Source organism: Colias philodice, chromosome 25 (genome assembly GCF_061535455.1).
Source record: "Colias philodice isolate Cphi_HAF_F1 chromosome 25, ilColPhil1 Martin Lab GWU primary, whole genome shotgun sequence".
In the NCBI taxonomy this organism is placed as follows: domain Eukaryota; kingdom Metazoa; phylum Arthropoda; class Insecta; order Lepidoptera; family Pieridae; genus Colias; species Colias philodice.
Window position 1 is genome coordinate 8789802 of NC_143110.1, and position 17425 is coordinate 8807226.

The 17425-nt window shown below is 40.1% G+C and overlaps 1 protein-coding gene across 1 annotated transcript in view; it reads right to left on the reverse strand.

Moving 5' to 3' along the window:
* Positions 1–17425, reverse strand: part of LRP1 (LDL receptor protein 1) — an 84279-nt gene that overhangs the window by 45846 nt on the left and 21008 nt on the right. The window contains exons 12-34 of the mRNA XM_089710977.1: positions 16607–16738; positions 16295–16484; positions 15922–16019; positions 15573–15708; positions 15288–15443; positions 15031–15173; positions 14698–14829; positions 13927–14137; positions 13528–13616; positions 13327–13413; positions 9283–9447; positions 8683–8917; positions 8323–8401; positions 7928–8159; positions 7372–7526; positions 6084–6171; positions 5721–5921; positions 5448–5563; positions 5010–5097; positions 4191–4362; positions 3882–4098; positions 3542–3698; positions 216–379 (exon numbers count right to left, since the gene is read on the reverse strand). Coding sequence (XP_089567103.1) covers positions 216–379; positions 3542–3698; positions 3882–4098; positions 4191–4362; positions 5010–5097; positions 5448–5563; positions 5721–5921; positions 6084–6171; positions 7372–7526; positions 7928–8159; positions 8323–8401; positions 8683–8917; positions 9283–9447; positions 13327–13413; positions 13528–13616; positions 13927–14137; positions 14698–14829; positions 15031–15173; positions 15288–15443; positions 15573–15708; positions 15922–16019; positions 16295–16484; positions 16607–16738 — 3443 coding nt within the window. The remainder of the gene's footprint in view (positions 1–215; positions 380–3541; positions 3699–3881; positions 4099–4190; positions 4363–5009; positions 5098–5447; positions 5564–5720; positions 5922–6083; positions 6172–7371; positions 7527–7927; positions 8160–8322; positions 8402–8682; positions 8918–9282; positions 9448–13326; positions 13414–13527; positions 13617–13926; positions 14138–14697; positions 14830–15030; positions 15174–15287; positions 15444–15572; positions 15709–15921; positions 16020–16294; positions 16485–16606; positions 16739–17425) is intronic.

Sequence of the window (17425 nt, forward strand, 5' to 3'; positions counted from 1 at the left end):
GTGGTTTTACTTTCGGTAGCAATTTTTTTTTCTATATAGATTTGCCAAGTGGCACTATCTTACAAACGAGAACCGTTGAAGCGCTAAGACGTGCCATAAAACTATAAATAATACATACAAAGACTCGAAAAATCTAATTCTGCTATTGCGGTAGTCGTGTAAAAAGTAAAATGAAAGCAAAGTGATGTATGTGTCGTGTGTCGTGTGGTACTGACGTCGGTGTCGGCCCAGTAGACGGCGTGGTGCGGCGCGTAGCACTGCAGCGCGGCGGGCGTGGTGAGCAGCGGGCCGGCCAGCGTGGGCGCCACGGGCGCGCCGCCGCGCAGCGCCAGCCCGCGCACCGCGCCCGCGCCGCCCACCAGCAGCACCAGCTGCTCCGCTGCAAACACGACACACACTCACATCACACTCATTGTGTCTATGTCGATCTATATTATATGTTCATTTCGAGCTGTAAACCGAAACTTATCGGTTTACCATTTAAATTCAAATAAATGCAGTGAACAAACCGAGGCAACCTGGAAAATTTATCCTGAAAATTCTGAAAAAATTTATTCTCAAAAACTTTTATAACTGTACACGTGTACAATAAGTAATATTTCTGTATAAAAACTAGCAGTTCATAATATAGTGTATACACAGAACAGTAAAGTAGATAGAAGTGTGATGTGGGCGTGGCCCACGTGTCACTTGTAAGGTAAGATCACCTAACTTGCTCTCAGTTGTGCGCAGAAAAATATTCGAGTCGGTTGTCAGCTGTCAAACCTTTTTTCCATATTTATTCATTAATTAGGACGTGTTGTTCGGTATTAGAGTGCAAAAATGATAGCAGACGAAATAATATCAGCAATGGAGGCATTTCATACCATCGGTAAGTCTTATTTTTATTTATTTTACATATAATATTTTATGTTATAACTTCGCTTGTAATTTGTCAAAATTGTATACAAATATCTAGTCAAAATGAACCTTAACACGTAAGAAATTAGTACTATTATAGATTGAACAGCAAACAAGAATTTCTGGAATATTATTGCAATAAACAAACGAATGTCGCTTTAGTGATGCTTGTGGCGCATATCGACAGTATCGATACTTTAGAAAAGACAAACATTATAAATATTAAATTTTATTTTATTTTTCCTTAGCTTTCATTTGTCCAATTTATTTATAGATTTCCCAAAGAGGCTAATTTAAAAGAGAAATGGATAAATGCAACGTGACGAGTTAACTGGATGCCGAACAGCACTAAGCAGTCTAACAAAGGCCACCGATACAGCAAACCTACGGCAGTTCCAAGATTTAAAATAATGCATATTTTCTGTTTGTATTTTATAAATATAGATTAATACAGGGTGGTTCTAAATTACGTTGACAAACTTCAAAATAATAAATTTCACAAGTCAATAACTGCGTTAAAAACAACCGACTTCAAACTTGCACTTGCAACATTTACAAATACAGACAAAAATGCTCATAAAATAAAAACTACTGGGCCTATCCGAATAAAATTTTTATGGGACCAATTCGACACCATCCCGCATCGAACAAAAAAAGAATCACGTAAATCGGTTCAGAAACCGCGGAGTAATCGGTGTACATACATAAAAAAAAAAAAAAAAAAAACATACCGGCCGAATTGATAACCTCCTCCTTTTTTTGAAGTCGGTTAAAAAATAGGACATGCTGCGTTGCTATTGTTTTTTAATTATTATTTTCACATGTTTTGGCGCCAACTTAACGTTAATTGTGAAGAGAATAAATTAAAAATTTCATTTTTTACTATGTCTGCTCAACGAGGTGCAATAATATCCTTATATGAGGCTGGTAAGCGGCAGTGCGAGATAGTGCGACTTCTCGGTATCAGTCGGCAGTTAGTTTCTTCTGCTATTAAACGCTAGGATGAGCTTGGCCATCTTGGTGACCGTCTGGGAAGAGGCAGAAAAATAACTGTGAGGACACCTAGGCTTCGACATATCGTCAAACAAAGATTGACCCGCAATTCACAAGCCGCGGTAAGAAAAATGGCTCGAGATTTAGGTGTAAGTCATTCAACGTTACAACGAGTTGTTAAAAATGAGCTCAAGTTAACAGCATACAAGCTGCGAAAAGCGCAGCGGTTGGATGATAAAGATAAAAAAATACGCCTTGAAAGATGTCGCTTACTGAAAACGCGCTCCGCTGGTAAAGCGTGGAAAAATATTTTTTTCACGGATGAAAATTTTTTTCAAATTGAGCAGTCTCATAACCGCCAAAACGATAGAGTTTACTCTTCTAGTCGCCGTGGAGCCACAGCAATTATCCCCCATCGGCAAAAACCGGATTCAGTCATGGTTTGGCGTGGCATTTGCTCAACAGGCAAAACTCCTCTCGTTTTCGTAAAAAAAGGTGTGAAAATGAATCAAGAAATATACCGACGCGATATTTTGGAGAGTGTAGTTCTTCCTTGGAGCCAGCAGCACTTCGGTGACCAATTGTGGACTTTTCAACAGGACTCTGCTTCATCTCACAGGGCCTCAAATGTGCAGTAGTGATGTATGGACCATTACCCAGAGTTCATATAAGTTCCAAGCAATGGCCTTCATTTACACCAGATCTTAATCAAATGGATTTCAGCGTATGATCAATTCTAGCGGCGAGGGCCTGTGCAACTTCACACAGAAGTGTAGACTCGCTGAAGACAACACTTACTTGTGAGTGGGACAAAATATCTGAATAGGAGGTACGGAAAATAGTCGAAAACTTCAGAAAACGTTTAAGCCTTTGTATTAAATCTAAAGGTGCTTATTATGAAAATAAATAGATATTTACATTAAAATAATACTGTATTTCTATTATTTAGTAGTCACCGTTATACTGTGTAAAAGAAAAATAAAATAAATCGTAAAATAAGTTGTCAACGTATTTCAGTGCCACCCTGTACTATTCTATTCCGTTTTTTATTTAATAATCATAATATAAAAAGACGTACTTAGTAGTAATAAACATACTCCAAAATGTGACACATTATACTATACTCGTATAATAGAAAGAAAAAAAAATACACAAAAAATATTTATTTGTGAATTATCGATATCGAGATATCGATAACAAGGCTGACATCCCTCAGGGCATAGCATCAGATAAATATCAAGTTAATGTCATTAATGTTGAGTGACACAAATTTCAACCTTATCTCTATGTGTTGAGGTTCAAAGTTATATCTATCGAAAACTAACGCCCTCTGTTGTGGAGTAGCTGAATGTTTTCGAATTTGGAATTTCTGTGCAATGAGAAACAAAACAGCTAATATACCTAGATATGTTATACTAAAATAAACCGTAACATGGTGCGTTAGGGTACATATTGAAATGCTGAATTTATAACCTAAGTCAGTTTTTACTCAAATTAAGCTGTCCAATCAAAGGCATAGTTTACTTGTAGTGTACTGTATAACTATCGGATTAAATGTGTGGGTTTGGCGACACTGGTTTTCATAATAATTATGACATTATAGCACTTCTATATGTTTTTATTGTTCTGTGAGTGTATACTTGAATACCTTCACAAGTCTGGTTATCGGCAGTGAGCTTCATGAGGTGCGGACAGGCGCACACTCGCTCGGTGGGAGTGTCGATGAGGCACAGGTGCGAGCAGTTGCCGTTGTTGACCCCGCACGGGTTGAACTCGCTCGGCGGCTGCCGGCTCGGGTGGATCACCTGTAAATCACACTCCATTTCATTCATAATTATTTTATAGCCATGATCGTCACCGTGGAGTAGAAGTCCTCGATGTCGCTTGATGATCTTGTTGATAGTAATCATTAGATGATCATGGCCGACTACACAATCATTTATATTCATGACTTTAGCTTCGGTAGAAAGTATTCAAATTGCACGTACTTTAAGATCGAAGGGTTGCGTAAGCGTGCGCTGCACAACAGTGACGTCGGAGCCGTTCCACTTGTTGGCGCGCACGACGCTGTTGCTGCGCCAGTCGGTCCAGTACACGTGGCCCTCGAACACCGTGATGGCGAACGGGTGCGCCAGCGCCGCGTGCCCGCGCAGCACCTCGCGGTGGTCCGACCCCGAGTACGTCGTCGTGTGGATCGAGTCCGATCTGTAAAGTTTACAGAACTTGTACTAATGTTACCATGAGTGATGTAAGATAATGGAAACATTGCCATACAACCTAACTACAGCCGCACATACCTGGCGTCGATCCAGTAGAGGCGCTCGGCGCGGTGGTCGAGCGCGATGCCGTTGGGCCAGGCGCCGGCCGCCAGCGCGTCCACGCGCACGACGCGCACGCGCGCGCGGCCCGCCAGCGACGCGCGCTCGATGCGCGGCGCGCTCTGCTCCCAGTCGCTCCAGAACAGGTAGCCTGGACACATGTTATACGTACATTCATTTCATTTACTTCATAAATTTCATTCTTTTTATTTCATTCATTTCATTAAATTCATTCAATTTATTAAATGCATTATTTTAATAAATTCATCTAGACACGCGGCAGCGTGTCAAGCCAAGTTCAAGCGAAGAGAACTGACGAGCAGCAGCCGTGTGTAATATTACACAAACCATTTGGAGCCACTTTTCACCCCCTTATAACTCGAAAACTATTTAATTTAAACAAACCAAATTTGCTACATCTAAAGAGAACCCCAAGATAAACAAAAACTTTAAATTTCATAAATACGGTTTAAACAGTTGCGTAGATATTAATATCCAAAAATCGCAATTTTTAAGACTGACTCATAGATATTATACAAAACCTAACCCACTTCCAGATGACCTAGAGAGTTCAAATTTTGTAATCAGCTAGGTAATAATTAGCGCCTGTTGATATGGTATGAGCAAAATAGTAGATTGTTAAGTGAACTGAAAACTCAATTGTTTTATTTTCCCTTATAGAACAACGTTTATTCCAAAATATGACTTTTTTTAATTTGAATAATATAATTTACACAAAGCAAACAAAAGTTACATATAAATAGTAGGTAAAAGTGTATTCTTTATACATAATATTACCTTTTCTAGGGTCGACTGCTATGGCGCGAGGACTGTCGATGTCGCCTGCGATCAGCGTGCGGCGGTACTGCCCGTCCGCTCGAGCGACCTGCGAATTATTGTTTCGATTTGGTATAAAGTGAAGTCCCGTGTCCCCGTAGTGGGGTAGGGGGCAGATGTATTATTCATACATCTGTTTCACTGATCGATTTTTCTTTAGGGACAAGTAGGTGATCAGCCTTCTGTGTCCTGCCAGACCGAGACATTTTTTTTTTTTTCGTCTCCACCGGGAATCGAACCCAGGACCCCTCGGTTCTACGCTCACGCCCACTGTACCGAGGAGGCGGTCATGATTTGGTATGAACTGATACAACTGATTATAATTAATTACATACGTAGGCGTATGGCCATGATCATGATTATAACCATATAACAAATTAAAATAAACTCCCGGTTCACCTCGATTTGATGAAGACTGCTCTCCACCCAGTACAGGTTACCGGCGATCCAGTCTACGGCTAAGCCCTCCGCAGTCGACAGTCCTTGTTGAACCACAACCTTTATGTCACTCAGAGCTGAAAATTTAAAAGTATTTACTTTTATTTGGGTAAAGGCAAATCACAACTGAAAAAAAATAGGGACAATTATTTATTTTTTCATCAATAAGTAATGGCCCTGCGGCAAGAGGTGTGGAGGTGTGGAGGTGTGGAGGTGTGGAGGTGTGGCACTGACCGTTGTCGACGATGGTGCCGCGGTAGATGTTGTCGTCGACGACGTCGGTCCAGTAGAGCTGCACGCGGCCGGCGGCGCGGCGCCAGTCCAGCGCGATGGTGTTCTTGAGCGACGACACCAGCGCGCGCGACGCCAGCGAGCCCAGCTCCACCGCGCGCACCTCGTGCCGGTTGCTGAACACCAGCACGCCGCCCGTCGCGTCTGCGCACCACATAACGTCCATGCATACTACATATTTTCTAGAAGTCATTGTGCGCATAAAATAGTAGTAGGATGTCATTTAAATAAAGCCAAATAGATACGATACACATTTATAGACCTATATTTCTAAAAAAAAAAACAATTTTATAATATTTATATTACCTGTACTTTTGCAGGTGAAACCGTCATCGGCGAGTCGATATCCTTCGTAGCACGTGCAGCGGTAGCGGTTCTTTTGCGGTTGACAAGTCTACACGAATAGTTTTTAGTTATTACACACATTTAAAAAGGCTTGTAACAATGTTATATGTATAAAGGATGTCAGATGTAGATGACAGCTGTCAGATGTAAATGACGGCTGTCAGATGTATATGACGGCTGTCAGATGTATATTAAGGCTGTCAGATGTAGATGACGGATGTTAGATGTAGATGACGGTTGTTAGATGTATATGGCGACTATCAGATGCATATGACGGCTGTCAGATGTATATACGACTGTCAGATGTATATGACGCCTGTCAGATGTATATGACGACTGTCAGATGTATATGAGGGCTGTCAGATGTAAATGACGACTGTCAGATGTAAATGACGGCTGTCAGATGTAGATGACGGCTGTTAAATGTATATGGCAACTGTCAGATGCATATGACGGCTATCAGATGTACATATATGACGGCTGTCAGATGTAGATGACGGACGTCAGTTGTAGATGACGGCTATCAGATGAATATGGCGACTGTCAGATGTATATGACGGCTGTCAGATGTAGATGACGGATGTCAGATGAATATGACGGCTGTCAGATTTAGATGACGAGTGTCAGATGTTTATAACGGATGATACATGTAGATGACGGCTATTAGATGAATATGACGGATGTCAGATGTAGATGTCGGCGGTCAGATGTAGATGACGGCTGTCAGATGTATATGAAGAGTGTCAGATGTATACATGTAAAGAATACATTTTTTTTCTGTGCTATTTATTATCTGTTGTGTGTTGTGACGTGTGTGTTTGACATTTAAAAGTGACATTGAGGCTCTGTATTCTCTGATTTCTCTGATTGTCAATTTTTAAAAGGCTTTAAATGTTGTTTTTTATTACAACGAAAAAACGGAATTGTCTTTAATTCATTCCCAATATTATTATCATTATATACATATAACGGATGATAGATGTAGATAACGGCTGTCAGATGTAGATGACGGCTGTCAGATGTACAAATTTTATTTCTTTTTTAATTTTTAGTTAGTTCGATTCCCGGTCGAAGCAAGTGAATTTTCGAGAATCATGAATGCAGTTCTATTTCTTTTTAAAAATAAAGGAATGTTTCATATATCAGCAAATTTTTCTATCTTGAGTACATATTTCAAGTTCTTTCCCTCCAGGGCCCATCGTAGATTTCCACAGTGTATATATGTATCAGAGTATTAAGTGTGTATAACCTGGCTGCAGACGCCCCAGTCGGCGCACACGTGCTCGGCGCGGCACGTGCGGCGGTCGCGCTGCAGGTGCAGCGGCGCGGGGCACGAGCACGCGGGCCCGCGCGGCGTGGGGTGGCACGCGTGCGAGCAGCCCGACACCGCGCACATGGGCTCGCCTGCACGCGCCAAATAATAAATATATTCATTTGTAAATAATAATACTTAAAGTCTTGCGAAGTAATGTTCTTAAGCGTGATTTGAATTTGATTTGATTATTTTTTTATTGATTGATGATGGCCAATCCATCAGCAAAAATTAGGAATGCGGCGATTCCAACAAGTAAAACTAAAAAAAAATTTAAAAAAACACGCTTAATGAGATAAACTCTTACTTAATAAGATAAGATTACTGAATGGTCTCCGATTCTTGATAAGTGTACAAAAAAAATAACTTTTATAAATCCATATAAGCGGGTCAAAATCAACTCAAGTTGGTTACATATAAATATACAGGTGAAGCTAATAAAAGCGTATGAATAACATGAACTCGTATCATTGTATAGAAGTGGATCACTAACCACAGCGATCCGATTCATCGGCGCCGTCCGCACAGTCCGCGACCCCGTCGCACAGGTCGGCGAGCGGCACGCAGCGCGTGCGGTTGTCGCAGCGCAGCGCGGGCCAGCCGCAGTCGTCCGCGGGCGGCGTGCTGGCGGCCGGCGGGCTCGTGCTGGTGCTGCTGGTCAGCGCGCCGCACTCCAGCTCGTCCGACCCGTCCAGACAGTCCACGCGCGAGTCGCACCTGAATTCCTGGAAATTTATATACCGCGGTTAGAACGTTTCACTTAATCCGTCAGTCCTCGGATCACAGACACAATAGAAAATCTATTGTGTCTCGGCCCGATCGGGCCGCTCGGTGGTCAATGGGTTAAAATAAGAAAACACAGAAAGTTTTTAAGAAATAATAACTCACTTTTCGAATGCATTCCATGTTAGTACATTGAAATTCGTGTTCTTCGCACAATCCTCCACGATCCGAATCGTGGTAATGGCTGAAATGAATATTTTCAAAATTAGTACGGGGGATGAAAAAGAAGGGCAAAATTTGCAGATGAGCAGCTATGATAATTGCAAATAAAACGGTATTTTTTAATAACCGTTATCTCAGAATGTGAAATCAGCTTTTCAACTGATGCATTAGGTTAGGTTAGGTTTGGGATAAAAAGTTAACTTAAAGTAAAAAATAAAAATCTTAAAATAATTTTATAGAAATTAACAAATTTTGAAACGTATAAGTGGACATATTTTTTTTAAGAAAAGCAGATGTTCTCACTAGTGCGAGTGCGGGCGGTGCGGCACGCGGTCGGTGGCAGGCGCGGGGGAGGCAGGTGAGGCAGGCGAGGCAGGCGAGGCAGACGGGCGCGGGCGCGGCGAGGCGCGCGCGGGCGAGCGGCACGCCACCTCGTCCGACGCGTCGCCGCAGTCCGCGTGCCCGTCGCAGTAGTACTCCCACGGCACGCACGCGCCGTTCGTGCACTTGAACATCACGCCCGTGCACGAGCCCGAGTCTGCGACACAGTGCCGTCGTACGCTCACTTTGACATGGCATATCATTCAGGTAGAGATATGCGCGATGCGTATTTTTTGATAGAACAGTTTTATTGTTAAATGCACATTTCATCATCAATGTTTATTTCATTCTTTACTTTTTAACAAAAAAAAAAACTAAGAAATAATCTGTTTAAACATACAAGAAATAAATCTAAAGGAACGGATCACGGATTATGAAAAAAAAAACAATGGGACTGTTTTGCAATTAATAACTGTTTTGCAATTAACTGCTCTATTTTATACTACAGGAAATATATTTGAGCTTGAAACTTTGATAAACTATAATTTTAGAAAGTTATATTTTAGATTATTATTATGTTACCGCAATCAGCCTCGTCACTATCGTCGGCGGGCCCGCAGTCGGCGTCCCCGTCGCAGCGCCAGGCGGCGGGCAGGCAGCGCCGCGAGCGCGCGCACGCGAACTGCTCCGCGCCGCACACCACGCGCGCGCACCACGCGCCGCTCTCGTCCGACCCGTCGCGGCAGTCTGCCAACCACAAAAAGTTACCCGATACAATAATTGTATCATAAAATAACTTTCTTTTCATCGCCAGCCCTTATTACGCTTTAATGTGAAAAAAAATCGATCGCAAAGTCGACAATCGATTCATAACAATAATGGATAAAAAATTTAACAATTTGGTATACATATTGATAATACCACAGAACAGTAAAAACATATAGAAGTGCTATAATGTCATAATTAGTATGAAAACCAGCTCGGAGCAATTAACAAGCCTGGAGAAGTAACAATAAATTGAACGTTTCTTATATAGTGGCTCTCTTTTATTCAATACCCTAATTAATGCGATAGAAAGAGACAACACACTGTTATCGGCTTGGCATTCAAATCCACATGTAGCCACTTCTTGTTCTAAAAAGGTAGTGCTTGCCACTTTATCGAATACTAAAATATCGATAAATAAAAAAATTAAGTTATAAAATTGCTTGAAGATCATTTAAGATTCTTTTAATTTTGAATTATGGATAGGTAATTCCAAATTTTAAGTTTCGTTTAATTTGGAATTATTCATTTACGATGCGTATTGACTGCCTTGCATTGTATGGTAGTGGTATTTATAAAAAAATATTATTAGTTGTATACGTAGTATATTATTATTAGTCTGTGAATCTAAGAGTATTCGTATTTTTTCCTGTTTTCATAGATTCATTCATAGAATTATACGGAACCCTTCGTGCGCGAATCTGACTTCCACCTGGTTGATCTTTTTACAAATCAATAATCGTATCCTACTAATATTATAAAAGCAAAAATATATAAGAATGGACATTTGATATTCTTTCACGAAAAAACTACTGAATGAGTTTTTATGGAACTTTACAATTATACATATTATATATTAAACATCAGAATAACATATTAGACTACAAGCCCGCATAGGAAAAAAATATGGGTCAAATGAACCACCAGGGGACATATATAGAACGATAGAAGAGCATAAAATAATAAGATTCATCACTATGCCGTCACTTGTAAGCTGTCCAACTGAGTGCAGATGAGAATTGAAAAGTACAGGTAGACTCGGTAAATTTTGGTCATTTATTTTTGTACGGCATTCTTAACCATCGATAGATCCATTAAAAATAATAAGAAACCGCTCAGTGCCGTACAAAAATGGTGGTCCACCCCCTGACCCACCCAATGACCCCCTGGAGTGGGGAAAGAGAGGGGATTACAACTCTCGATTTTTTCCCTTGTCCCCATGATTTTTGTACGGCGTTGCGGAATAATGGATTAAAAGCAATATAGCAATAGTATGACACAGATGCCGTACATGGTCAAATGACCAAATTTACCCCCGGTAACTCTCGGAAATTAAATAAAAATTCCGACTTGGTGGACCACCATTTTTGTACGGCACTGAGCGGTTTCTTATTATTTTTAATGGATCTATCGATGGTTAAGAATGCCGTACAAAAATATATGACCAAAATTTACCGAGTCTACCTGTACTTTTCAATTCTCATCTGCACTCAGTTGGACAGCTTACAAGTGACGGCATAGTGATGAATCTTATTATTTTTTGCTCTTCTATCGTTCTAGATATGTCCCCTGGTGGTTCATTTGACCCATATTTTTTTCCTATGCGGGCTTGTAGTCTATATAGGCTACAATTTACCGCGGGAAAATAACCCATTCCCACAGGAAAAAATTGGTAAAAGTTTAAAATAAATTGCTTCAAATAAAACAAATAAAATTTTAAAAATTTTTTTACAACATTTTATTTCGATACTTAATTAACAAATTACAATATTTATTATTTAAAATAGATGCCACCTTAAACTTGTGGCACAGCATCTCTGCAAAGCACTTTACTTTTCTTCCCGTCTGATTCGAAATGATTTGAACAAGGCCGAGAATGTTTTGAAGGCTTCCAATTTTCCCTGTGCTATAGCTTTAACCCAAACATCTTTTAATTTTTCTCAAGCCAGAAACCTGCAAATAACAATAAAATCCATACTTAAATACCTTTTTTTTTTCTCCTAACCTAATTCGTACCTACTACTCAAGTATCGATAATTGCACAACACTATGGAAGTTATATTTTGCATTTTTTTCTAAAAACTAAGCTGATTATGATTTCATTTCAATGATTACGGTTAGATAAAACATAGATGATTATGAAAATAACGTAAATTAACTTATTTATAATACAATTAACAAAAAAAATGATCAAAACACTAACCTGTGAAAAGACAAATTCCAATCTTCATCCGATTTCCCAGTACTACGGCTTTTACAGCCGTGAACAACACAAGCCATGTAATCTTTAGTAAATTATCTTTTCAGAAAATAACATAAGAAACTAGAAAACACGTTTTTCACTTCAAAAACAATAATTAAAATCACCATGCGTTAGTGACCAGACTGGTCACTAAAACAAATTGAAATGGCTACATGTCATTTCAAACTATCGAACTGACATATATCTGTCCTCTTTTTTCGCATGACATTTTGCCATAAGCCAAAAAGGCCAAACTAGTGCTTTATTGTTCAATTAATTGTTATTTCTCCAGGCTTGATAATTGCTCCGAGAAAACCAGTGTCGCCAAACCCACACATTTAAACCGATAGTTATACAGTACACTACAAGTAAACTATGCCTTTGATTGGACAGCTTAATTTGAGTAAAAACTGACTTAGGTTATAAATTCAGCATTTCAATATGTACCCTAACGCACCATGTTACGGTTTATTTTAGTATAACATCCCTAGGTATATAAGCTGTTTTGTTTCTCATTGCACAGAAATTCCAAATTCGAAAACATTCAGCTACTCCACAACAGAGGGCGTTAGTTTTCGATAGATATAAATTTGAAACGCAACACATAGAGATAAGGTTGAAATTTGTGTCACTCAACATTAATGACATTAACTTAATATTTATCTGATGCTATGCCCTGAGGGATGTCAGCCTTGTTATCGATAATTCAGAAATAAATATTTTTTGTGTATTTTTTTTCTTTCTTTTATATGAGTATAGTATAATGTGTCACATTTTGGAGTATGTTTATTACTACTAAGTACGTCTTTTTATATTATTATTATTAAATAAAAAACGGAATAGAATAGTATAAATCTATATTTACAAAATACAAACAGAAAATATGCATTATTTTAAATCTTGGAACTGCCGTAGGTTTGCTGTATCGGTGGCCTTTGTTAGACCGCTTAGTGCTGTTCGGCATCCAGTTAACTCGTCAAGTTGCATTTATCATTTCTCTTTTAAATTAGCCTCTTCGGGAAATCTATAAATAAATTGGACAAATGAAAGCTAAGGAAAAATAAAATAAAATTTAATATTTATAATGTTTGTCTTTTCTAAAGTATCGATACTATCGATATGCGCCACAAGCATCACTAAAGTGACATTCGTTTGTTTAGTGCAATAATATTCCAGAAAGTCTTGTTTGCTGTTCAATCTATAATAGTACTAATTTCTTACGGATTAAGGTTCATTTTGACTAGATATTTGTATACAATTTTGACAAATTACGACAAGCGAAGTTAGAACATAAAATATAATTAAAATAAATAAAAATAAGACTTACCGATGGTATGAAATGCCTCCATTGCTGATATTATTTCGTCTGCTATCATTTTTGCACTCTAATACCGAACAACACGTCCTAATTAATGAATAAATATGGAAAAAAGGTTTGACAGCTGACAACCGACTCGAATATTTTTCTGCGCATAACTGAGAACAAGTTAGGTGATCTTACCTTACCAGTGACACGTGGGCCACGCCCACATCACACTTCTATCTACTTTACTGTTCCGTTTATAATACATAATAATAATCCTAATCCGTCTTTTAAAGTAAATTAATTTCAAATTTACCTTTAAGTCCATCGCAGACCCAACTTTTTGGAATGCAGCGATTGGTATCGCATTGCATGTATTGATCCTCGTTGCAAGTCACGTTAGCTGGAAAAATAAAATATTTATTTACCATTGCACGCGTATTCCTTGTTTTGGACAGATTTTATTTTAAGTAAAAGCCAATTTAGTAATTCAAATATAAAAATTGGTAATTCTCACCACAGGGGCCACCAGGCGTGGAATTCTCGTCGGAGCCGTCCGGGCAATCTGCGTCACCGTCACACACCAGCGAGCCATCAATACATCGCCTGTTTTACAAATCTTACTGTTCATTATTCAATGTGAAAACCAAATATATGTATGTTGTAAATAAAGACAGCCTAATGTCTTCAAAGATTTTAAATAGTAAGAATTTGAAATAATGATAAAGTTCCATTTTTAAACTATTGTTTATAGTTAATTATGTATTTTTTCTTGTGTTTAATGTCGGAAACAAATGCAGAATGCTGTTAGTATTCTAACTCAAAACAATCAAACTCAAACATTTATTTATTCAATTAGACTTCTTCTAGAAGCACTTTTGAAACGTCAGTATATCTATTGAAATAATAGACTGACCCCCGTCCGCAGTGGAAGTGTTCGGGCGGGCAGCGCGGCGGCTCGGCGGCGGTGCGGTTGGCGCACGAGCTGCCGTCCGCCGCCAGCGCCCGCCCCGCCCCGCACGCGCACGTGCGGCCCGCCCCGCCCCCCGCACCGCCCCCCGCCCCGCCCGCACCCGCCGCCAGGCACAGCTCCATGCACCCGCCGTTCGCGAACGAGCACGCATTGCCTGATGAAAAGCGTTATAAATCTATACTAATATTATAAAGCTGAAGAGTTTGTTTGTTTGTTTGTTTGAACGCGCTAATCTCGAGAACTACTGGTCCGATTTGAAAAATTCTTTCGGTGTTAGATAGCTCATTTATCGAGGAAGGCTATAGGCGCTATAAATCATCACGCTACGACCAACAGGAGAGGAGCCACGGGGGTGAAACCGCGCGGAGCGGCTAGTTAATGATACGATTCTAACGTTAAAGGAAACACCGATAGCGGACTTTTGTTCATAATATATTATTGTTTACAAAACGGCTACATACATCATTTTGAATAGTTATTGCTGTATAATATGAATTTTTGTCATTACAATATACAATAACAAAAAAAACAATAACGAGAAAGAACTAAATTAAATATTTTCTCAGACACTTAAACGTAGTCAAAAAAAATTTCTACATAATTTTAGATACAAATGTTTCAATTTACTCTTTCTGCTTCAATACGGAAATTGCAAATCTTTCAAAACACTACTCTCGATCTTCAAACTTTTTATAAATTAATTATAAAACTCACGGCCATCCCGCAAGTTCTTGGAGACGAGTCGTATGTCGTAGAGCGGCGGCGGGAACTGGCGCAGCGGCTTCACCACGCCGCGCTCCAGCTTGCGCACCCAGCCCGTGCCGTGCTCGCTCCATATCACATCGCCTACATACAACATATAAAATATTCAACGTCGTTCATTTTGTAAAAAAATATTTTATAATTTTGTAAATTTTACGTTTTACATAGAGATTTGTATTGAATTCCAAATTTGAATGACTTTTATTTTTTATTTTCAAGTTTGGCAATTTTATAAAAGATTTTTTTTAATTCCGAAAACTGTGATAGAGTTGTTTCAAAGCATACCATTATACAAAGCGAGTCCATAAGGCTTGGAGATGGGCACCTGCGGCGTGCTGGCGAGCACCAGCTGCGGCTCGGCGCCCGCAAGCGCGTCGCCGGATGACGTCACACGCAGCCGCTGGATCTTGTTGAGGTACGTGTCACACCTGTGCCACACATTCTTGGCTTATAAAATACGCATACAACCAAATATTCAAAATCAATTCAAAAGTGAGTGAGAGAGTGTTGCTGGAGTACTGCATGACATGAGCCACACCCACCAGTACAGATAGTGGCGCGCGGCATCCAGCACGAGCCCGTTGGGCCAGTGCAGCCCCGCGCCCGCCAGCACGCGCCGCCGCGACCCGTCCATGTTCGCCACCTCGATGCGCCCGCGCCCGCCGCTCGCGCCCTCCCACACGCTCCAATACATCACTCTATACAAAAGAGCACAATATTTTACAATTGCAAATAATCATATCACCACACACATGCACACGCACTATGACACGCATATGCATACGCAAACACATACGAACACACATGTTTATACAGAAGCAACGTACGCGTTGGGCGGGTCGAGCGCGACGGCGCGCGGGTGGAAGTCCCGCTCGTCGACGAGCGCGGCGCGCGCCGCCGCCCAGTCCAGCCGCGCCACGCTGAGGCGGCCCAGCGCGTCGTCCGTCCAGTACAGGTTGCGGCCTGACGACCGACACACTACATTATTATTTTAATCGATACTTTTTCACTATACCTATTGAACGCAAATACAAATAAAAAAGTTTAAGGATGTGTAGTTTCGCGTTCGACTGAAACATTTGAACTATTTTTAACATAAAAAATTATTGTATTTTAGACGTAGCCACTTGCAACTTTTTATAATCAGAATCTTCACGAATGTTCCTCGCGACTCACCTATCCAGTCTATAGCCAATCCTTCACAATTGTCTACGTCTTCTCCGATGAACACCTCGCGGCCACTGCCGTCGAGTTTTTGTCGAACTATTTCATATCTAGTAAAAAGACACGAGATTAATATAAACATTATAATTAGCTGAGGTCATAAAAATGGCATTTATTTTATAATTTTTGCAGATTTTTTGAAAAGCGTACGTATAAGTGCGTACTCGCTTTCATTTTTAGTTATAATAATAAATCAACAAAAATTACAAATATTAATCATAAACACACCTGGAAATGCGCTCGAATAACAACAAATTCATTGTCATCTGTTTGTACCATGTTATTAGCAACAAAATTATTATTTTATTTTTATTGAATTATTTACCGATGCACGTCGCAGTAGTAGAGCGTGTCGGTAGCGAAGTCGACGTCGGCAGCGGTTGGCCGGGCGGCGTGCGCGGCGGGCGCGGCCGGCTCGCCCCCGCCCCGCTCCCGCCCCGCCCCGCGCAGCCCCACGCTCTGCACCAGCGGCGGCGACCCGCGGCACACCACCAGCCACTCGTCCTCCTCCACACCTGACGACACACGTTTTACACATACATTCATTAAATGCAAGCTATTTTAGCTTGTCGAAAAAAAAAATTAATTACTTCATTTATGACATTCGAATTTGACGTCAACGTATGAATGTACTCACGTTCGCAGTCCCCGTGGCCCACGAGGCGGTACCCGTGCTTGCACATGCACTCCGCGTGCGCGGTGCCGTTGCGGTACGCAGTGATGCACAGGTGCGCGCACCCGCCCTTGTTCACCGAGCACGGATGTTGCACTATATTAATATAAGATTAAAATAAAGAAACATTATGTAAACAAGAGATATTTTAATCTTGTTCGGTGCAATGACCACCGAACAGCCTAGTCAGCAAATACTAGGTATCGCGGGCGGCGTTTAACATAAATTCATGCAGTCCACCAAATAACATATTACCGTCGCGACGCGTTAAACATTAACAGCCGTACAAATAAAAACTTGCTTATTCAAACCTTATGCAATGCATAGATATGATAAGAATAAATAAAGAATAAGGATGTCATAATTTCTTACAAATAAATTTGGAATAACGTCGATGTATCTATGCTCACGCTATGCAATAGGCGCGAAGCGGCAACGTCGCAATTCATTCATAAAATTATGAAAAACATTGAAATTGTCTACGGTTAAGCCTTGGTGCTGTCATTTTGCTGACGTTTGACTTCGTCGAATTTGTTGTGAAGTTTCATCATACGATGTTCTGTTTATTTATTTTTTAAATATTTATTGGAAATAATTTAAATATATCATTAAATATGCAAGCAAATGATAGATAACGCGATCCGCTATGCGAAGATAAACCCACCTTGAGATAGAGAGTTGCCAAATAACTGGTACTCAAAACATACAACTCCAGGCTTAGAAGATTTATATTTTCAACGAAAGTGTATATATTATTGTGATAAGTTTAGAAATAAGTTTTAT